The sequence below is a fragment of the Pipistrellus hanaki genome (assembly GCF_964339955.1).
Source record: "Pipistrellus hanaki genome assembly, chromosome: 4".
NCBI classification, from domain to species: Eukaryota; Metazoa; Chordata; class Mammalia; order Chiroptera; family Vespertilionidae; genus Pipistrellus; species Pipistrellus hanaki.
The window spans coordinates 415,579-437,934 of NC_140506.1; the positions used below are offsets into that span (position 1 = coordinate 415,579).

The window sequence follows — 22,356 nt, forward strand, 5'->3', positions numbered from 1 at the left end:
TCCTCTCTCAGGCGTTAACCTCCCAGACCGATCAGTTCCCCTGGCCCTCATCTTTCCTCCTGGCCTTTCCTTAGGTTGGGGCCTCACATCCCACCTTCTCTTCTGGATCCGCCTCATTTCTCACGGCGGCTGAGGATCTCCTTAGGACTGTGGTCGGCAAACTCATTGGCCCACAGAGCCAGATATCAACAGGACAACAACTGAAATTTCTTTGGAGCCGAAACCGGTTTGGCTCAGTGGATAGAGCGTTGGTCTGCGGACTGAAGGGTCCCGGGTTCGATTCCGGTCAAGGGCATATGCGTTGGTTGCGAGCACATCCCCAAGTAGGGGGTGTGCAGGAGGCAGCTGATCGATGTTTCTCTCTCATCAACGTTTCTAGCTCTCTATCCCTCTCCCTTCCTCCCTGTGGAAAAAATCAATAATATATATATTAAAAAAAGTAAAAAAATAAAAATTTCTTTGGAGAGCCACATTTTTTAAGCTTAAACTTCTTCTAACGCCACTTCTTCAAAATAGACTCGCCCAGGCCGTGGTGTTTTGTGGAAGAGCCACACTCAAGGGGCCAAAGAACCACATGTGGCTCGAGAGCCATGGTTTGCCGGCCACGGCCTTAGGAGGCCCCACGGTTTTCTCTGCTCGTTTTCCGAGCCGCTGCTCCGTCTGCTACGCAGAGCACTCACTCGGCTCCACGATCTCGAGGGATGAGGGCCTCGTGCCGATGCCCAGGGCCGGTGTCAGCACAGCACTGGCTCTCTGTATAACGTCACCCGCCGTGCAGGGACAGCATGACAACACCAACAGCAAGAGTAATGTCTCTTCACAACTCCCCGGGATAAGGGGAGTGTGTCTCTGTACCACCTCGTGTCGCGAGGAGGACGAGAGATGCTTGCCTGGTGGTAGACTTAACGCACTCGATCGCGAAAGGACTGTTAGGTGACGCTGGGCAGGCAGGGTGGGAAGGAGCCGTTTCCTCACCTGGGGATTAACTGAGCTGCTCGCGTCTTTCTAGGAATCTTCCTGTGATACCCTGGACACCGACCCCACGGCCGTGCAGGACAATCGAGAGAATATAATCAGTCAAAACCACACCTGCTTATGCAGAATCGTGGCAGTTTAATAAAAGGGGACTCTGCAGACACTCGGCCGCGTTCTTGTGAGTGGGTGAGTCCGGACACCTCACATTCGGCAAACTGGCACCGAACTGGCCCTGCTCTGCTGGGAAGTGCTAAGTCTGAGCTGTTGGACTGAGTCCCGGGCCCTGTGGTCAAGCTGCAGGCCCTGTTCCACGGCTCTGTCCACCGGGCGTGCTCCCACCACAGATCTAAGTTAATCTTACTCGCCCTTCATTTCAAGCCACTTTTTATTTTATTTTAAAAAATATTCGTATTGATTTCAGGGAGGAAGGGAGGAGAGACAGAAACATCCATGATGAGAGAGAACCACATAGTCTAAAAACCCCTGGGCATGTGCCCTTGACAGGAATTGTGCCCGGGACCCTTCAGTCCGAAGGCCGGTGCTCTATCCACTGAGCCATAGCATCCAAGGCTCAAGCCACTGTGACTTTGAAAACGCTGCCTGCCTCGCCGAGGACGGTGCTACGGGAGCCGGGCCTCTGGCTTCACAGCTGAGCCGTTTCGGAGTTATCTGACTGCACGGAAGGTCCCGCGAGTGCTCAGCAGGAAGGTGTACTTTTCCATGTCCTCCTGACGCCTGCAAATGCCTGGAGCGGTTTCTCCCTGAAGTTTCCACAAATAAACAAAAAAAACTTTAGAGATGCCTTGGCACACGTGCAGACTAACCCTCTCCCCTCCTGTCTGGACCCCAGTCTGCGGGGGGGAGGGGGAACCCAGGTTAAAGCCTGGAGTGCTGACATTTGAGATCAGCAAAACCCTCCCCTCTGTCCCTTATCATCCCATCTCAGCAGGCATTGGGCGGAGAGCTCTGGGGTCTGGGAACCCTCACCTGGCCAGCCTTGCTCTTCTGATTGTCCATGGACCCTTCAGTCCACAGGCTGATGCTCTATCCACTGAGCCACACCAGCCAGGGCACTCAGTACTTGTGGGCACTCTGCTCAAAGTTGCTCAGAATGGACACGGACTCAGGCCTACAGGGAAGCGAGGAGGAGCCGATTAGGAGCAGCTCCCTGTCCGCCGCCGTCCCTCCATCCCAGAGGCCCCGCCACCCCCTAAGGACCCGCTGTTCTGACTGTGAGGTCTGGCCTCGGGGACAGAGGCGGTGGCGTCTGAGGCGGTCCGGGCCTTGGACGTGCCCGCGCCCCGGGGCTCCTCGCGGAACGCCGGTGTGCCCTCCGGTGACTGAAGCCCGGGCCGCGCTCCCATCTTCTCCAAGACTGTGCGCTCGTCATCAGCGCTGCCCGGGAGCCCGTGTCCCCGGAGCCGGTGTGCCCGGGGCCGATGTGCCCGGAGCCGGTGGTCCCGGAGCCGGTGTCCCGGGAGCCGGTGTCCCGGGAGCCCGTGTCCCCGGAGCCGGTGCCCCCGGAGCCGGTGTCCCAGGAGCCCGTGTCCCCTGAGCTGGTGTGCCCGGGAGTGGTGCGCTCGGAGCCGGTGTCCCGGGAGCCGGTGTCCGGAGCCGGTGTCCCAGAGCCGGTGTCCCCGGAGCCGGTGTCCGGAGCCGGTGTCCCGGGAGCCGGTGCCCCAGGAGCCGGTGTCCCCGGAGCCGGTCTGCACGGACCGCTCCCGGCCGCGGCACCGTGAGCCGGGCCGGGCAGGTCCGCAGGCGGAGTCCGGGCGCTGTCATCCCGGCCCCGGGAAGAGTTCCGAGCCGGGGGCCCCGCCGCCCCGCCGCCCCGCCGCCCCGGGGCCCTGGCCTGTCCCCTGTCCCTGTATCCCCGCGCCCGCTCGCCTCGCGCGGGGCAGGAACTTCTCGGCTGCGGCGGGGGCCGGCGGACCACGGGCGTGGGACGGGGGTGCTGGGGGCGCGGAGGGCTGGCCGGGCAGGGCGGGCGGGGGGCGTGGAGGGCGGGGCCGCCGGCGGGGAGGCCGGGGGCGGGGCTTCGGGGCAGGGGGCGCTCGGGGACACGAGCCAGCGGCGTGGAGGGCGGGGCGGTAGGCTGGGGGCGGGTCCTCGGGGCGGGGAGCGCGAGGGGCCTCAGGGCACGGCGGGCGTGGGGGGCATGGCCTCGGGGCAGGGGGCGCACAGGGCCGCGGGCCAGGGGCGTGGAAGCCGGGGCCTCGGGGCGCGGAGGGCGTGGGGGGCGTGGCCTCGGGCCAGGGGGCGCGCGGGGCCGCGGGCCAGGGGCGTGGAGGGCGGGGCCTCCGGGCGTGGAGGGCGTGGCCTCGGGGCAGGGGGGCGCACGGGGCCGCAGGCCAGGGGCGTGGAGGGCGGGGCCCCGGGCGGGAGACCTGGGGCGGGGCTAGGGGCGGGGCGCGGCGGGGCGGGGCGGGGCCTCAGGCGGGGCGCGGGCGCCCATAGGCCGGGGCGCCATCCGGGGCCTGCTCGGCGCCGCTCGTCGCCCTGAAGGCAGCAACATGGCGGAGGTGAGCGGGGCCCGGCGGGAGGCGGCTGCGCGGCCCGGCGTCCCCGCGGCCCCGGCGGCCTGGGCGTCCGGGCCTACCCTCACCCGGGGTCGTCGGCGGCGGGCGGGCGGGCGGCCCGGGCTCCGGACGGGACTAGGCCGCGGCGGCGGGCGGGGGCGACGGGCAGGGAGCCGGGGGGACGGCGCCGAGTCGCGGCGGCGGTGGACGCGGAGCCCGGCGCTGCCTCGGGCGGCTGCGGGCGGGGCGGGGCGGGGGCTGCGGCAGTGCCGGCGGGAGCGGGTCCGGGCCGCGGGGTCCCGGCCGCGGAGGGGGCGCAGGGCGGGGTGCGGAGCCGAGGCGGTGTCGGCGGACCTGCGCCCGCTCCGGCCCTCGGCGGCCTGTCCCTGAGGCGGGGCGCGCCCCCCGGGACCGGGACTGGGACCGGGGAGCCGGGCGGCGGGAGGCCGGGGCCAGGCCCCTCGGAGGGACCGGCGTCTCGCACTCGCACCGGGGACGGTGGCTGCTCTCCGGCCTCCGCTCGGCCCGGACGGGCCCGGCGCGGGGTGCGCAGGTGGCGGGGTCGCGGCCGGGACGGGGCGCCGGGGCTCGGGGTCCCCGGGCTGCGCACCCACGGCCGCGGGCGCAGCTCGCCGGGCGCCCGGGCGCCTGTTGGCTCGGTCCGCGCACCCGGCTCGGAGGGGCCGGGAGGGCCGGTCTCCCTCGCACTTCGGCGGCCGCCCCGCCGCCCGCTCACCGCGTCTCCTCTCTCCGCAGGCTTCCTTCGGGAGTTCCAGCCCAGGTGCGTCCGTCCCCGTCCTCTCCTCCCAGCCCCGGTGCTGGGTCTCCCCCGGGTGGCGGGTCCCCCGGGTGCTGGGTCCGGGACCTGCAGCTGAAGGTTCCCCACGAGTTTGCCCGAGTTCCTCCCAGTTGGTGGTGGTGTCAGGGTCCGTGTCGGTAGGTAGTTGTGCTTGGGGGGTGGGGGTGGGGTAGGGCCCCTCGCCCTGCTGAGCCCCTCGCCCTGCTGAGCCCCCATCACCTTCCTCCTTCGCCTCTCGCTCTTGTTGCTGAAAACGCTCTTGGAAGCGGCCCTTAGTTCTTGTCCTCCCCTGCTGCAGACGGTTAATCCGAAGCCGTCCTTCCGCAGCTCCTCAAGTTCAGAGTCAGCTTTGGGGTCTGTGGGAAATCCGTCATCTGCCAGGACACTGCCCTCTGCGACCACGGCACCCTCCCCACTGACTCTCACACGCTTTCCATAACGGAGGAATGTCTGCAGAGGGTGTCAAGGCGAATTTTAGGTTACATAAAGCTGCCTTAATCAAGAGGAATACAAACTTCCGAGTTTGACCCTTTTTGAGGTGACAACCCGAGACCCCATTTCTTAGCCTTTTGGAGAGCGAGGACGGCCCCCAGGATATGCAGAGGCAGCATTGCTCCAGTTTGGGGTCCCTGTGAGGGCCTGGCCTCGGGCTAACACGAGAGGGTGGCTTTGTTTCCATCTCCCCGCTGCCCAGCCCCCTCTTGGCTGCTCCTTCCCTCCGTCTCCAGGAAAAGTTCCTGCCTGGAGTCCAGCCCTCACTGTACCCTGTACACTGCACACTCAGGACCACTGGAGTAGCTGCAGCCGCTCGCAGAGCCTGGACGAGCTCCCAACCTGCCTCCCGCCGCCTCAGCCCGTGGCCCGCCTCCTGGCGGTCCCGTGTCAGCCGCTTTGGAGGCCTCACGTAGTTCTCATTTAGGGTGTTGTCAGAGAGCCGCACTGAGTACAGGGCATTTTTGGCTCTTTTAAAAATAGCTGTCCCTGTCTTTACATTTAAAAATGGTTTTACAACCTTTCTCTAATTTTGAGACAAACGTTTTTTTGTTAGAACTGATTACAGGAAAAGAATATTTACGTGCATGTTGCCAAACATCTGGATGATAATGGAATTTTTCCATTTTGTATCACTGCTTTTAAGACATTGCAGTCTAAATAAGCAAAAAGACTGTGGTTTTGGTGTTTAAACAAATTTATAACCTGTTTTCAATCGATTAGTCAATTTTAAAAAGAATTTTAGAGCTAGAAGAGACTCTTGAGGTCATTTAAGCCAATCCTGTGTGTTTTACAAATGAAAAACTGGACCTAGGCCCAGAAGTTTAAATGACTGCTCAGGTCCCAGAAGCCAGGGGTAGAGCCAAGCGCAGACCGAGGCCCCTGGGCTGGCTCTTCGGGAACGCCTTCCACTCACCCCCAGCTGCTGCAGGCATGGGGGGGCGGGGGAGGACAGAGCCAGACCGAGCTCTGCCCTCACAGCGGTAGAAAGTTATCTGTGTCACCCTGACACTGGGCGAAACACAGGCTTCCAGGAATTCCTCAAAAAAGGAAATTTGTGATGGTGGGTGTTTTGCTTTTGAGCTATTAAATATTTTTTCCCTTTGAAAATTAAATTCACGTATATACTTTAACAGGTTTTAAAATGAGCAAATACTAGTTTTCAACATTACAAAGGAAACACCATAATGTAAACCTAAAGAATTAAGTCCCATAGAAATTATGTGGTTTTTGGAGCAAATGATCAGAACTCAGAATCATAAACATCGACTTACATCTGTGTTTTTTTCCATAGTGAAGAATCTAAGGTCCAGTTCAGGATTTTATTAATGACCTCACACTGTAAATGTTTGAAATTTTAAAATAAATAGCTTGACTAAAAGGAGATCAAACTTTTTATGTTGAATGCATGTCTTTCCACTTCTCCCTCCATTCACCTCTATTCTGATACTTCTCTCTGCTCTGAATGTCACTGGTCTAATCAGATTAGATTCTGGAGTAAAGCAAATGGAGAAAACCCGTTTTGTTTTGTTTTTATCATTGATATTGTTCTCGGGATTATGCATCTTATTTTCTTTCCACTTGGTTTTCAGAAAATCCTGCTAAACTTCATGTTGGCCATTGAAATGCATTACAGTTATATAAGCAAGTATGACTTGACCAAAACAACTTGCAGGGGGATGCACCTTCCAAAACCTGCCGCTGTGGCTTTCTGCATCCCTTCAGGTAGCTTAGGGCTTTCCTCAGTAACCCCAAGGAGCCTCCCTTGGAACATGGAGAGCTTCAATGCCATTGTCAACGGGGAACGGTGTAGGCTCTTACTGGTGGAATTGCTAGAAGCTGCTTGCTGCACAGAAACAGTGTGTTCCAGAACCAGATTTCTGTTGTATTTTGCACCTTTTTTTGAGGTTTAGAATTTGGGTAACATTTATATTCTCTTTAGTCCAAAGGCTGATGTTCTTATCGACTGAGCCAAACTGGCTCAGGTTATATTCTATTCTCCCAGAGTGTTTAGCCTTAGTTTATAATAGGTTCTTGTGGACTCTTCATAATCCTGCTGATATTTTTCCATTGCTTTAGACAAATGTAACTAGCCTCATGAGCAGGTTTGACTGTTCTGTTAGGATATTTTTGAGGACCACTCCCATTTAAAAACCATTTTGCTGCTATAAGTTTTACTCGCAAGGGTCGGACTCCTTGTGAAAGTTAATCTGCCTGCTTCCTTTGCTGGTTTACATACCTTTTCAGAACTGTGTGGTCTTATTTTAAAAAAAATATATATTTTATTGATTTTGTACAGAGAGGAAGGGAGAGAGATAGTTAGAAACATCGATGAGAGAGAGTCATCGATCAGCTGCCTCTTGCACACCCCCTACTGGGGATATGCCCACAACCAAGGTACATGCCCTTGACCAGAATCGAACCCGGGTCCCTTCAGTCCCCAAGCCGACGCTCTATCCATTGAGCCAAACCAGTTTCGGCTGTGAGGTCTTAATTTATAAGCGGTAAGGTATATAGTAAATGCATTCAATAAAGCTCACATGTAAGCATTAAAAGGAACTGGCAGAAGAACACATGTTACTCTTTTGTAAGTAGCCTGTGAACTTGTAAAGTGATTGCTTGCTTCATTGCAGTTGGGTCTTTGTCTTCGGAGGATCATGATTTTGACCCTACGGCTGAGATGCTGGTCCATGACTACGATGACGAAAGGACTCTGGAAGAAGAGGAGATGATGGATGGGGGTAAAAACTTCAGCTCTGAAATCGAAGACTTGGAAAAGGTAAAGGATGGTACTTTAGTATATTAATACAAACTTTCAGCAAACATTTTGAAATTCTATAATAAATTGTTTTACAATCTGTTTTTGATCTAACTTTTACAGAATGTCACTGATTTTCCCATTATTTTGGAGGATAGCCTAATAAATGTATTTTAATTTGATTTTTCAAAATTATTTTAAGTCTATTAACTTAATTTTCAAGTGTGCCACCAGCACAGTGAAGGTGCTCAGATGATTGTACAGATGGACTCCGGGTAGTCTGTGTAGGCCCTGGGCTTGGTTCTGATCTTAGCCCCGCCTCCATGCATTAGACTGCACTGTGCTGAGGCCCAGCTTGAGTTTAGCTGCAGTAGATACGGGGAGAAGTCTTTTCCTTCACGTTACTTACAGAATGGTACAATACTCTTAAGAAAATTAAAAGAGAAAAAGTTTTGCTCTGCTTTAAAATGTAAGTAATATCTCATTTTCTACCCCTCCCCAGTTGTCCTTTAAAAAAATTGGCAGGCGTAAATGTAGTTTATAACTTTAAATCCAAAATCAATATAAATTCAAATGAACTGGGTTTTAAATCACATATTTATACCAGGACTACAAAGAGGCCTGCCCTACTGATCACCTTGAAAAAATGTAGGATTATACTTATCTATAAATTAACCCCCCTGGCAAATTTCTAATCAGCCCAGAATAATAAAACCTTTCAGAAATACTATTAAATATAATAATGTTTTGAAATTTTTAAAATTTATTTTTATTTTTTGTTAATCTTCACCCGGATTAACAAAAAATAAAGTATGTTTTTCCATTAATTTTTTTAGGGAGAGGAGGAGAGAGGAAAGACAGAAACATCAGAGAAACACATCGATTGGTTAGGGCCCAAGGAGCCTGCAACCAAGGTCCATGCCCTTGACCAGGATAGAACCCGGGATCCTTTGGTCACTATCCATTGAGCAACACCGGCCAGGGCTAATCTTTTGAGTTTTCATACCCTTTTTCTTGTTTGGCATCTTTAATGTGCCCCCGAGGCTGTAAGCAGTGGAAGGGCAAGACCTGACTGTGTCCCCACACTGGCACAGGGCCTCGGGGTGCAGGCACTGCTCGGGCAGCGTCTGCGGACACCACAAGTCCGGGGCACGCCTTCTGACTCCAGGTGGAGCTCAGCCTTTGCCCCGTGGGTCTTCCTGCCCCGTACCATCCTTCCTGGTGTCTATCTCCCATTCCCTGTACCCACAGTTTATGTAACAACTGGTCCAGGAATAGATTGTTTTAAAATTATCTGTTTAAATAATTATAAGTAGTTCTATATACTTTAGTAAATTACCCTGAACAGTGTGGAGTTAGGAGCGCTGATCCCCACACAGTAGAAAATCCATTGTAACTTTTGATTCCCCAAAATCTTAACTGATAACCTACTCTTTTTTTCAAAAAGATATATTTTTACTGATTTCAGAGAGGAAGGGAGAGGGAGAGATAGAAACATTAACGATGAGGGTCATTGATTGGCTGCCTCTGTTACACCCCCACTGGGGATTGAGCCAATAACCCAGGCATGTGCCCTTGACCGGAATCAAACCTGGGACCCTTCAGTCTGCAGGCTTCATCCACTGAGCAGTACCAGCCAGGGCACTGATAACCTACTTAGCCTTAATGATAATACACATAGCCAGTTAACCCATATTGAGTGTGTTATATACTATATTCTTGTAATTAAGTAGGAGAAAAGAAAACTATAAGGTTTGTCTGAAAGTTTCTAAGAAGTTGTCACAACTCTCCAAAAAGTTTTTCCGGTACATATATTGGGAAAAACCCACGTTTAGGCGGACCAATACCATTCAAGCTGTGCTTTACAGCTCATGTGGACACCGTTTCCGATGGGTCAGTTGGGGCATCGGGAAGGGGCTACTGGGGCATGGCCAGGAAGAGAGCTCTGGGGGTCCTGGGATTCGAACCCAGAGTGAAGCTTCAGGTTCTCATCTGTTGGGTGGTGGCAATAATACCGATTTCACTGGGCAGTTCAGGAAAACAAAAACAAAACAGCTGGTGTAGAAGACAAACAGGTGCACAGTAGGAATTCAGAAGGATCGTTGTGTTGTGAACATTAGTGATAAGTATTGTTGGTGTTAGTAAATGCTCAGCAAGAGCTTCCGATCAGGAATCTTGCAATTAACATGCAGATAAACCAGGTGGTAAGCTTTCAGTTGCAAGGAAACAAGTAGAAAGTTATGTGAAGTGATTGATTGATTGGAAATGTTTTGAAGGCAAATCCTCATGCAGGTATGAAAGCTAGAGAGAAAAAAAGTCTATATTAAAGCAAATATTTGAGGAATTCCTTAGAAAGTGAAGTGGAGCTAGAAAGTGGAAAGGAGAAGCTAAGTGTAAGGCTTTTGTTAGCACGTTGACAGCAGCTGGTGCCGAGACTGCTTTCTGGCAGCAGAACAGAAAGGAAAACTCACGCTGGCCTGTGACCCTGTCACTCGATGCTCCTGATCGGGGCTTGATGAACGGACGGTGGGGGCGCTGGCTGTGGGCGTGCCCTGAGCTCCCTTTGCCCCGCCGCACAGGAAGGAAACATGCCTCTGGAAGACCTGCTGGCCTTCTACGGCTACGAGCCCGTGCTGCCCGCCGTGGTGGAGCCCAGTGCCAACAGCTCCCCGAGTGAACTTGCCGATGAGCTGCCGGACATGACGCTGGACAAGGTAAGTGCCGTCCCCAGGAGGCAGTCCAGGGCCATGGCACTGACATTCCCGTTTCCTGAGCGCAGTGGAGTCCCTAATCTGAGGTGGGGACTCCTCGGCCCACTGCCCGCCTCACGCTGTGATGGTTTACGTCCTGTCTGGCCTCGATCGCGCTACGTTAAAAGCAGTGGCTCCACAAGACTTTGCATGTTTCAGTGTTCGTCCGTGTTTCCCATCTTTCCTGTCGACGTGTGTGCCTGAACTTAGATTCTGTCCTAACCTCTGTGGATCCTGCCAACACTTGACTGCCTTGATCAGTAAATCCCAGAAGCCTCCAGACCAGCTGGCTCAGGCGGGAGGGTTGGCGAGAAGCTCTGCGTGTTGGGCTCTGCGAGGGACAGCGGCCGAGCGGCCGAGGCTCGGGGACGCGTCTGCAGGCTGGCTGGGGAGCCTGTCCGCTGAGGAGGATTCACAGCCACTGTCTCTGCTAACAGATCCCGGGGAAGCGTCCCTCGCCTTTCCGAGCTCAGGCAGGGAGAGGAATCCACATCTTGGAACCTCTTCCTGTGAGTCACGTTCCCCCTTTTCAGCAAATGTGATGTTAATGCCCACAGACCTCGTGACGGCGGCCCGCAGCCACGGAGTGTCGCTGTCACAGCACGTGACCGCCCACTGCGCCGCGCTCCACGGCGGGCTCTCGCAGAGCGGCTCCGGGCTGCGGGAGGGGCCGGAGGCCCGGCTGGTTTGGAAGTCCCCCCTCAGTGTCTGCTGGGCGGGTGGGGGTTGGACCTGGTCCCCACAAATAGAATACCCAGGATGCTCTAGTCCCTGTGTGAGATGGCACACCCATCAGCCCAGGCACTTGTCAGACGCAGTGCTGTGGGAACCGCCGGAGCGTGCTGGCTTGTTTGGGGAAAACGATGTGGAAAAAGTCGGGGTTCAGCACTGACAGCCTTTGCGGGCAGTGCGTGTGTGTGCACAACCCGGGACCCGCCCCCCTCTTTTTTATTTATTTCCCAAATGTTTTTTATCTCAGTGGATTGACTTGTGGATGCGAAACCTCAGATACTGAGGGCAGGCTACTACTTACTTATATATTTATTTTGGCAGAAAGTGATTTTAATTGTTAACCACTTAGAAGTGAGGTTGTTTTGTTTTATAGTGACTGAAAACTAGCCTGCAGCTTCAGATAAGGCAAAGTGTTGTAAATGTATGGTTATTATAGGACTAAGTCTTTAATAGTATTAAATATTTACATGACATAAATTACAGACTTTCAAATTCTCAAAACTAAGGGAGCTTCCATTTCGTTCTTAATTATGTCATAACACCTCAGTAATGTTTATGAAGAATGTCGTAAGACAGTTCAGAAGCTGGGGGTGGGTGATTGCTGACGAGCTCTGCACTCCTGTCCTCGCAGGAGGAGATAGCCAAGGACCTGCTGTCCGGGGACGATGAGGAGACGCAGTCCTCCGCCGACGACCTGACGCCGTCCGTGACGGCCCACGAGGCCCCCGACTTCTTCCCGCGGCCGCTGCGCTGTAAGAACCGCCCTCGCCCCCGGGCGGGACGCTGCTGCGGCTTACGTACTTGTATTGCCTTCAGTGGTTTGTCAAAATATTCCACGTCAACTTATAATGGACATAAAATGCTATTATAATTGTTGGGATAGAGGTCAGCTACTATTTCATTGAAAATCAAAACATTTGCCTATTTTGCAAGGCTGCTTTCTTTCCCAGGATTCCTCTATTGCTATGGTAACCCTAGTTCCACCATGTACCTTATAGGCATTTTTTGGACTTCAGTTAAAAAAAGCCCTTCCTGCCGAAACCGGTTTGGCTCAATGGATAGAGCGTCGGCTTGGGGACTGAAGGGTCCCGGGTTCGATTCCGGTCAAGGGCATGTACCTTGGTTGCGGGCATATCCCCAGTAGGGGGTGTGCAAGAGGCAGCTGATCGATGACTCTCTCTCATCGATGTTTCTAACTCTCTATCTTTCTTCCTTCCTCTCTGTACAAAATCAATAAAATACTTAAAAAAAAAAAAAAAAAAAAAGAGCCCTTCCTCTCTTTCAACAATAAAAAATTTAAAAAATAAAATAGCCCTCACTCCCCTGGTTTTGAAAACTATCAGTTGCTCAGAAAGGAATTTATGTATTTTTATTGATTTCTGAGAGGGAGAAGGGGGGAAAGAGAGAGAGAAACATCAATGATGAGAGAATCAAAGATTGGCTGCCTCCTGTACGCCCCATACTGGGGATTGAACCCTCAACTGCGACCTGGTTCATAGGTTGATGCTCAACCATTGAGCCACACCAGCTGGGCTAACATTTTTTATTTATATTTATTTATTTATTTATATTTTATTGATTTTGTGCAGAGAGGAAGGGAGAGAGATAGAGAGTTAGAAACATTGATGAGAGAGAGTCATCGATCAGCTGCCTCTTGCACACCCCCTACTGGGGATATGCCCGCAACCAAGGTCCATGCCCTTGACCAGAATCGAACCTGGGACCCTTCAGTCCCCAAGCTGACGCTTTATCCGTTGAGCCAAACCGGTTTCAGCGCATTTTTTATTTTTAGTGATTTATTTACTCCTTTTCTTTCCTTTTATTTTTGTGTTATCCCTTAATATTTACCAATAATATTTAGAAGGTCTTTAAACAGAAATAATTTATTCTGTGCAGCTCGCTTATTTCCTATGGCTCCTGTGCCCGAGCCGCTCAGTGACAGCTGAGAGACACCTGTACGCTGCTGTCCCTACTGTGGCCGCTGCAGGGCTGGCTTTGATGTGTCAGAAATGGGAGAAGCACAAGGGGTTAGGATCATCTTGCTGATCTCAGTTATTCAGCAAATTTCAGTAAATTCCACATGCCAGCCCTCTTCCAGATGCTACAGAAACAGCGAATAAAAACCTTTTACACATTTGATTTTCTTCTCCTCAGCAAATACTACTTGTGACGGAGATAAAGAGTCAGAGACTGAAGATGTTGAAGCAGACAATGGTAACTCACCTGAAGATCTGAGGAAGGTAAGTTGCGTTGCCATATCTTAGTGGGCTATTTGGACCAATGTATTGAAGTAGTATTGAATGTTTTTAAAACTTTTTTAAAAAATACATTTTTATTGATTTTAGAGAGGAAGGAAGAGAGAGAGAGAGAGGGAGATGGAAACATCAATGATGAGAGACTCATGGATCAGCTGCCTCCTGCATCTCCTACTGTGGATGGAGCCCACAATCCAGGCCTGTGCCCTGATGAGAATGGAGAGCAGTACCCTTTGATCTGCAGGCCAGCGCTCTGGCCAGTGTGATTCAGCTGGTTGAGTGTCGTACATTCCTGGTCAGGGCGCGTACGCAGGTTGCTGGTTCAATTCTCAGCGTGGGTGTGTGCAGTGGGCAACCAATCGATATTAGCCTCTCGTATCCATGTTTCTCCCTTCTTCTCCCTCTCAAAAAAAAAAGAAAAATTGAAATTTTGTTATTACATGATGATTTTTCATCTGCAGTAACCAAGTAATGAGTTGGAAATTTATTTTTATAATATGTTGTTTTTACTTCTGCGTTTTCCTACAGGAAATAATGATCGGTTTACAGTATCAGGCCGAGATCCCCCCTTACCTTGGAGAGTATGATCATAATGAGGAAGGTAAGGAGGCTTTTGATTTCTATAATATTTGTAGGCCAGGTTACCTTTCATGGGCTTACTTAAATGTCTGATGGGAAACCCGTCTTGGTGATGCAAAGATGGGCTTGAACTGGGACATGGGGCTGGCATAGGAATGCTGGTCAGGAGGAGCACTGGCCTGGACGGCCTCCTCGGCCAGCGTGCTCAGGACGGGGCGGCCTGCATCCTGCTCTGCACCCGTCCAGCTCCGCACGCTGGTCCGTCTTGTCCCCGAGGATGGTAGAGACGATCCTCTCGGGACGGGCCCAGAGGCCTCGGCCCAGCGCTCCAGGGCAGGTGTGGCTGGAAGGCTGCTCTGTGCGGTGCACCCACCTGTGTGTGCTGACTCTCTTCACGCTGTCCCAGAGTGTGGAGGGTGAGGTGGGGAGTAAAGAGCTGTGCCTTCCTCACTGACTGTGGAGACCAGGCAGGTTGGCCACAGACTGGCCTTTCTCCCAGCGCCTTGCTTTGTCCTGTGGAGTCGTTGCCACGAAACTACACGGGCTGTCCCCCGGGAGAGGGAGGCAGGTCTGGCCGCCCTCCCCAGGCCTTTGCAAAGTGCTGGCCAGAGGCCCGGGAAGCAGGCACGAGCAGGTCGGCTTCAGTCCCGGCCGCCACCACACACCGTGCGTGCACCTGTCCTGTGAGTGCACGCGTGCAGGTCGCCTCCTCACAGGAGACGGCATGACGCCTGTCTTTGGGAATGAGCCCCCGCTCCTCCGTGAGCCGCGGAGCACTGGTTCTTCACACAGGGACGGAGGCTCTGACCGTCCGCTGCCGGGGCCTGTGTGACCCCGTCCTGGCGCCCGCGCCGAAGGAGAAGCACATGCCCTGGCTCCTGTGCTCACTGCTCCCCCTGACGTTCCTTTCAGAGTCTGAGGACGGAGACCAGCTACTCTGGCGTCCGGGCGTGGTTGCAGAGAGCCAGGTGGAGGAGTACCTGGTGGAGGCCACACTCCGAACCGGGAACGAGAAGATGGTGGACAGGGCTTCTGCCGGCGCACTTGTCCGGGACAGTGAGCAGGTGGGCATGCGCCTCTGGACACAGCGGCGCTTCTGCTCGGCGGCTGGTAACCGTGAGGCTGGTGCTTCTCACGTCGGCTGGATGTCTCAGATCTACTGGTCCTCCTGCTCGTTTCTTTCCTGGTCTTTTTTCTGTACATAACACACCTGTCTTACTTTAGGGACTGCTTAATATTCTTTAGTCACTTCATCTTATTTTTGCTTGCCATTGAGAGTTCTTGACGGCCTCATTCCTGATGCCTGGGCTCCGTCCTGTAGGGGTAACATCGCTTGGACATTCTGGACCTTTTAGTTTATTCTTGAGCTTCACTCTCCTGGTTGGGTGGGGTTGTGGGAGTATTGCCCATTAAGTACCCTTTGAAAACCCTTGTTTTGCCCCTCAGGCACCTTTTCCCTCCAGCCCCCGGGATCCTGACCAATGGCACCCAGGGGTGGGGGGTTAGACTTGTTCCCAAGTAGCAGAGAGGTCACAGTAGCTGAACTTCAGGGGAGTTTTATCGACCGTCAAAGGAACTCCCGTTGGGTTTTGTGCTGATATTCCATTAAAACTGCAAATTAGTTTTTGGAAGAATTAGTGCCTTTAACACATTAGCCCTTACACTTCAAGAGTACGATCTGTGATTCTCCATTTACTTGGACTTTATCACTCAGATGTCTTTGTTTATTTGAATATGACATGCATTTGATTAACTTAACTCTTCAATATTTTTAAAGTATGTATGCACTCAGTGCTATTACAAATGGGATCTGTTATATTTATAGTTAAACGTTGTCTGTGTAGAGGAATGCGTTACTTTTAAATTGGGTGATGCGCCTGAGGCAGGGCTGGGGACCTTCCTGCCAAGGCCCGAGGGATACGTAGAACCTCACTCTGGGCCACACAGAATGATTAGCTCAACCGTCAGCTGCTCTGTCGGCCAGACATTCATTTCACTCACCCCTGCCTTGGCAGAGCCTGGCCCAGTGGTTTTCCAGGCTCCTGTGGCCAGGCCGGCCCCCAGTCCTGCTGTTAGCCTGGACGTTAGGAGTGTCACCAGCCTGGCCCACAGTCGTCAGGACCGTGAGCTGGGGCCACCACCGATAGCTGCTGCTGCTGCTGTTATTAAATTAGAAATGGGCGTGAATCTATCTTAGGCTTTTTTAGCAGCTGTCGAGATTGATAATGCATTGATTATTAACTTCTTGATATGTTAATAGGCTTACCAATATTGAGCTATCCTTGCCTTTCTTGAATCTTACGTGGGAGGGTGGAGTATTAACTTGTAGTTTCTGTTTGCTTCTATTTACCGGTAGTATATTCATAATGTCCAACAGGCTTATTAATAGGAAGAAATTCTAATTTTAAAAAGCGACACTTGATGGTGGATGAAGATGACGGAGACCATTGTAAACTCATTTGCTGAGGTGCCCACACTCTTAACCAGGCTTGCTGCTGCTCTTATTAAAGCACTCAAAGGCAGAGAGTAGGACCAGAGCTCTCATTTCCCAGCCAGAAAAGTAACGTAGGACGGGGTTCCCCAGCTGAGAGGCCAGGCAGTGAAACAGTCGAGGATGACATGGTGGGTGCTCTGTGCCTGGCGCGGGGACGGGCAGGGCCCGGGACACGGCCATCAGGCTGCAGGCTGAGGTGTCCCCCCGTGTCCCAGAGAGAGAGCCTCTCGCCAGTGTTGGCAGCACTTGGAAACACGGGGGTTTGCTCACTTGTTCTGGATGCTGTTGAGTCGGCGTTTTGTGTTATTTTATTGACTTGTTTCCCACTCCCCAGGCCTTGTACCAACTGCTCCGGTGTGACCACAACGTGCAGGAGGCCATGGAGAGGCATTGCCGCAGCGGAAAGGCCTCTCAGGGTGAGCACTGTGCCGGGGACAGGCGGCCTTGGGTCAGAGCACGCGCGTCCCTCCAGGTCTCGGCCTGTCTTCCCGGCGGATGGTGGTTTCCTCTCGGCCTCTGCTCTCCAGCTCCCCCGAGATGAGTCCCCGTCCCGGCTTTTCCACAGGCCTGGGCTCTGTGTTGCTTAGTCAAATGCAGAACTGATTTCAGTGCTTGTCATTACGGAGCAGGTGGCATGCCCCGTAGCGGTCACCACGTAGGGAGAACTAGCCCTTACTGAGGTTGTAGAACGGGCTTGGGAATGTCAGCTGGGAACAGTACATTGAGACTTGTAGGTGCAGACAGTCTGTTGGAATGTTTCCTTGTAGAAGCTCCCTCCTTAGTTCAGAGTATGTCTCATCTGACCTGTGGATGCGCCTGGCGTCGGGGACCTGGTCCCTGTGTCACATGACCTGTCAGTGTCCTGCCTCAGTGTCAGGAGACAACTCACCAGTAGGGGCGTCCTGGAAGCCTCACGGGTTCAGACTTTGAGAGCATGGCTGTTCTCCTTCCCAGAGGACAGACTGTAAATAAATGTGTGTTGATCTTATGGTCTAATTAAAGAACCTTAGGGTTTTAATGTCAGAGCAAAATAAGGCTTTTGTCCCTCCATAAAGTAAAACATTTTTCCTAATTAAAGTATATGTTCATTGTTTTAAAAAATCAGACCAACAGTGAGCATAAATTATAGAAAAACATTCAATTCTTATCCCACCATGCAGAAAAAATAATCAGTGTTTATATTTTGGTATTCTAGACTTCTGGTAAGACTTATGGTATGCAACTTATCGGTAATTCTAACTGAAATCTCCGACATATAGAACCTGTGTGTGTGTGGCCTTTTCTATGGAAAACATACTGAAAGTCAGTGATTCCTATAAAAGTGTTTTGAGTCGAATGAATTTCATTTCACAATTTCCTCAGAAGGAATGGCTGCGTGGACAGAAGAGGAGTGCCGAAGCTTTGAACATGCACTCATGCTGTTTGGAAAAGACTTTTATCTGATACAGAAGAACAAGGTGAGTCAGGCACATGACTACAGAGAGCCTGTTGGTCATCGCGATGATTGTGAGCTGCTGTCACCTGTGTAGGAACAGGCACAGCCTGCTCACGCGTTCCTGCTCTGAGCATGGGGCTTGCTCCCAGCCACCACTCCTGGGTGGCTGATGGGGCACCCAAGTCCTCTTGACGCGAGTCAGTGTCCTCCACTCAGAAAGGGATTTACTGAATTTCAGAAAGTCTTACTCTTCTGCCATTCCACTCATAAGATCTTCAGGGTGTCATAACTGGGAGGATGGAAAATGTTCCGTGGATAGAAGTTACTGGTGTCGTAAAAAGAGGTAATAAGTATTCTGTCTGTTTTTAAACATCCAACTCCTGGGCAGGTGAGAACCAGGACGGTGGCCGAGTGCGTGGCCTTCTACTACATGTGGAAGAAGTCGGAGCGCTACGACTACTTCGCCCAGCAGACGAGGTTTGGGAAGAAGCGCTACAACCACCACCCTGGAGTGACGTGAGTGCCGGCCCCGGCCGGGCGGGCTGCCTCCTCGGGACGTGCTGCTCACGGGGCTGTTTTCCAGGGACTACATGGACCGCCTGGTGGACGAGACCGAGGCGCTGGGCGGGACCGTCAGTTCTCCCGTCTCAACCGCCAGCCGCCCAGAGCCTGTTTCTGACCCGCAGCTGAACATCCTCAACTCCTTCTCCGCAGGCGACCTGACAGGTGAGGGCCCTGGTGCTCAGCTCGCCTGGAGTCCCCTTGGCGTCCTCACACCATTTAACGCTCCCCTCCCCTTCCTTCCAGCTCTGACCGGCAGCGCAGCGCCCCCCGGGTCCGGGAGCTGCCTGGACGAGGCCTTCCCCCCGCTGGGCAGCCTGCCCCGCGGCCCGGTGACGCCCGTGCCCGTGGCGACGGAGGAGCTGCTCACCCTGCCCAGCCACGGCGAGAGCGACTGCTTCAACTTGTTTGAGACGGGCTTTTACCACTCGGAGCTCAACCCCATGGCCCTGTGCAGCGAGGAGCCAGAGAGGCCAGCCAAGAGGTTGAAGATGGGCCTGGCGGTCCCGGAGCCCTTCCTGAGCGAGGTTTCCATGAGCAGCCTAGGCGTGGACTTCGAGAGCCACACGCACCACATCGCCAGCGCCAAGATGGCCGTGTCCGTGGCGGACTTTGGCAGCCTGTCTGCCGGCGAGGCCAACGGCTTCCTCAGTGCCCATGCCCTGCACCCGCACGCCGCCCTCCACTCCGAGTGACTGGCGGCCTCAGCCCAGTGTGCAGACACGCTGGGCTGCTTAGTCTTTCACTGGAAGCTCGGACGTGTTCACTATGACATCAGTGATGTCAGCATGTACAGACTCTATCTTGATTTATCAAGAATATTTTCATTTCTCAATCCATAAATGTGGAAAACCGTGAGCAGCAGAGCTGGGAGCGAAGGTGGGACTCTGCAGCTTTAAGCTCTGCTCTCTCCCCTTCACCTCCCAGACCCGCCACGCCCCCTTCCAGTCTCTTGCTCCCACGTTTAAGGCCTGTAGACAGGCCACCAGCTCAAAACCAGCACATGTTCGGGACGGAAGGAGTGGCGTCTTCGCGTGTAAGGTCCTTTTGCCGTAACGGATGCATCGGAATAAGTGTTTACAGGTGCCGACCCTCATCCCTGCAAAATGTAGCATTTTTTGGTTTTCTTAATTAAGCAAAAGCAGGGGTAGGTTTCTTTAAACTGCACAGACATGCAAGGGTTTTTTAAGTGGAAACTTCTCTCATGTTCCTCAGCTAGAGCACTTCCGTTTACAAACAGCACGTCCACCTCTGGGAGCTGGCGAGGGCTGCGCGCAGACGAGACGCTCGCTCGGATGTTTCCAGATTCTCGACCAGGGCACTTTCCACAGAATGGCTTGTGTTACTGTTGGAAGATTTATGAACTTCATTTATTGGCTACAGATGGGGCATTTGAAGATGTGGTACCTAGATAGGGCTTGTCCACCCTTGTCAAGGTTGTGATTGGAAAGCCACACCGCCATCGACGTGGAGTCTCCGGGGCGGTGGCTGGCGGGCAGGCTCCTGTTCACAGGACTGGCGTGGGCAGCGCTGCCGTACGGTGTGAATGCCGAGGAACAACGTTGAGGTTCCACAGGTGGCGGGAGAACCTGAAGTAGATTTACGTGTTTTGTTTAACTTGAGTTACTGTCTGAAATAGAACGGTACTTGACCACTTTTAAGTTTAAGCAGGTTTAGGCGCTAGGATGCTCAGCTGTTTCAGGTTCATCCAGACATCCCGTGAACAGAGGGGAGCTGTGGTCCTGCACCGTGGCCGTCGTGCGCCATGGCCTGCATTGAGGTGACCACACGCAGACAGTGTTCGGACGCGCCAAGCTTTGCTTTTATACGGTAGTTCAGTTAAGACACCTTTTTATTTGCACCGCTTTTGTTAGGGTTTCCCGTTTCTGCGAGTGTCTTGCTTTGCAGGTGGCCGAGACGTGTGGCCGCATTGCCGATCTTGTGATCTATGTCACCTCAAGGTGGTGCTGGCGCATAGGTAGATGGTAGTGACCGTAGCCGTGTGGGCAGGGAGGGTATTTATTACACAGACTGTGAACTGCAATGGCATCCTGGGTTTGGATGAAGTGTATTCTTGTTTTTCTTTGCAGCATTTTAATGAAGATTGCTTTGAAGTGTTTACACAGTATAGCACATTTACCATAAAATGTAGTTTAGCACAGTGGACAGAAGTAGGAAGTTAATAACTTAAAAACAGTCTCTAATTTATACATCTGCAGCCCAGCGTTCCTGTGCACACTGCAGCTATGGGAAGGCTTCTGTCAGGCCATCTGAGCTGTCAGTTTGTACTGCTGTGGTGGTGTGTTAGCTTTGGACCTTAGTTCTTGCGGTAAGAATCAGTACAGCTATGATTTGTAAGGTATTGGCCATCCTCTTCCATTGTTCAGACTTTAATTTTCACGAGGTTTACAGTGGCTGGTGGGTGTGACGATTTACACAGAAGGCCGAGCGCTAACACCAGCCACACTGCGCGAGCACGCTCAGGCCCAGGCAGCGGTCTGGTCGTGCAGCTATGCATTGCTGGGGCTCCATCAGACGGAAACGGTGTTTCTTACCACAAGCTTTGATTATCAGCGGGTGGAATGGACATGTTATCTGAATAAAGATTTTTGACCAAAATTCAGAAAATGATCTGAGAGAAACATAAACTCCAGCTAGTTTATAGATGTTTAGATGCCAAGCTAGTTCAGCCTCTTAGAGAGTGCTGGCGTGCTGGCGATGTTTACTTTTAATTCCTTGTGAAAATGAGGCAATAATCTGCAAGGTTCCTGTATATATGTGTAAATTCTTCCTGTCTTTTTAGATCTGATTCCGTATTTTTTTGACTGCATCTGCAATGTATAATAGCATTTTTGTGCATGCTTGATGTGACATACATGATACCACTTTGTCCATGTAAAATAGCTATTTATTGAATTTTCTTTTAAAAGCTGGATTGACTGTTTTCCCCCTCTCCATTGAAGCATCTTACACAGAATTTGTTACTGTTTATTAGAAGAATTGCGTTTGAGAGCGTTAAGATAACGATTTGCAATCATATGAAGAGATAACAATGCTTTTATTATCAAGTGTTAAGCACAATTCTTATAACAAACTGTGATAAATTCTTTCTTTTTTCCCCCCCTTCGCTGCATTATTTTCATACGAACAAACCAAAAATCCATGGTGAGCGATTGCAGTGGGCTGATGTGTCTTTCTGTGGAGACTTGGGGATAGCGGTGGGTGCGATGGTGCTGTGACTAGAGCAATACTTCCTGCAGCCGCACTCGGCGCCGGCTCTCCTCCGGCTCTCCTCGGTCAGCTGCTGACTCTACTTGAAGGATGTAGAATAATTTTTAAACGATACTAAAGTGTGTACAATTAGGTCAAAGCATTGTGCAATTGTTTCCTATTAATTTGTACGACTGAGGGTCCTGAGTGTTTGAGGACGTCGGCTCTCACAGAGCAGAGTGATTTTAACTATTGAATTTAACCAAAGTCTCCAGTGACTCAACTCTGAATGTAAACTAATGGAGGAACCCCGGCCACCACGGAGATTGTTTGCCCAGTTTCAAAGCACATTGTCTACAAATGGAAACTGAAATAATTTATAAGAATATTGACATTACTATGTTTTTTAAAAAGTTCTTAATTTTTCACTAAAAGGAGGAAGCTATTAGTTTTATTATTAAATACGGTAGATATTAAAATTCCTCTTAGAAAACCAGTGATCCAATGGTCCCAGTTTGAGCTAAGTACCCTGTGAGTATGAAATGAATTAGTGACAATCAGAACAAGTCTTAGTAACAGATATTCAAGAGGAAGTTGCTATTGTTGCATTGATTTTAATATTTGTACATAAACACTGATTTTTTTGAGCATTATTTTGTATCTGTTGTACTTTAATACCTGTACAGTTCCAGAAATAAAAATCTGGAAATCTTTTTTTCCTTTCTTGGCTTGTGTGAATATTTGCTACAAATAGGTTTTATTTAATGAGTCTTAAGCTATAAAGCACACGTAGATAT

At 51.9% G+C, this 22,356-nt stretch overlaps 2 protein-coding genes across 6 annotated transcripts; one reads left to right on the top strand and one right to left on the bottom strand.

Annotated features, from left to right (window-relative positions):
* Positions 1 to 1,357: 1,357 nt before the first annotated feature.
* Positions 1,358 to 3,445, bottom strand: LOC311621058 (uncharacterized protein; the record flags this gene model as incomplete). The annotated part of the gene is made up of 4 exons (XM_084880833.1): positions 1,358 to 1,736; positions 1,963 to 2,104; positions 2,207 to 3,295; positions 3,407 to 3,445. The coding sequence occupies 3 exons, from the start codon at positions 3,443 to 3,445 to the stop codon at positions 2,099 to 2,101; spliced, it is 1,134 nt and encodes a 377-aa protein (XP_084736959.1). The 3' UTR covers positions 1,358 to 1,736; positions 1,963 to 2,098.
* On the top strand, positions 3,405 to 22,282 carry MIER3 (MIER family member 3). Of its 5 annotated transcripts, none has more exons than XM_084880983.1 (14): positions 3,405 to 3,497; positions 4,251 to 4,275; positions 7,419 to 7,564; positions 10,123 to 10,257; positions 10,731 to 10,802; positions 11,657 to 11,777; positions 13,180 to 13,265; positions 13,809 to 13,881; positions 14,772 to 14,923; positions 16,688 to 16,769; positions 17,716 to 17,810; positions 18,177 to 18,304; positions 18,372 to 18,514; positions 18,596 to 22,282. In XM_084880983.1, exons 1-14 carry the CDS (start codon positions 3,489 to 3,491, stop codon positions 19,042 to 19,044), a joined length of 1,716 nt encoding a protein of 571 aa, XP_084737109.1. In that variant the 5' UTR covers positions 3,405 to 3,488; the 3' UTR covers positions 19,045 to 22,282. The 5 variants fall into 5 exon arrangements, with proteins under 5 accessions (XP_084737109.1, XP_084737110.1, XP_084737111.1 ...); XM_084880984.1 differs by having other exon boundaries at positions 17,719 to 17,810; XM_084880985.1 differs by lacking the exon at positions 10,731 to 10,802.
* Positions 22,283 to 22,356: the final 74 nt, after the last annotated feature.

Bases quoted from the DNA above. Each gene is read 5' to 3' on its own strand.
- MIER3 (XM_084880983.1), top strand. The intron at 4,276-7,418 runs GTGCGTCCGTCC...GCTTCATTGCAG, and splicing joins CTTCGGGAGTTCCAGCCCAG to TTGGGTCTTTGTCTTCGGAG. The intron at 10,803-11,656 runs GTGAGTCACGTT...CTGTCCTCGCAG, and splicing joins ACATCTTGGAACCTCTTCCT to GAGGAGATAGCCAAGGACCT.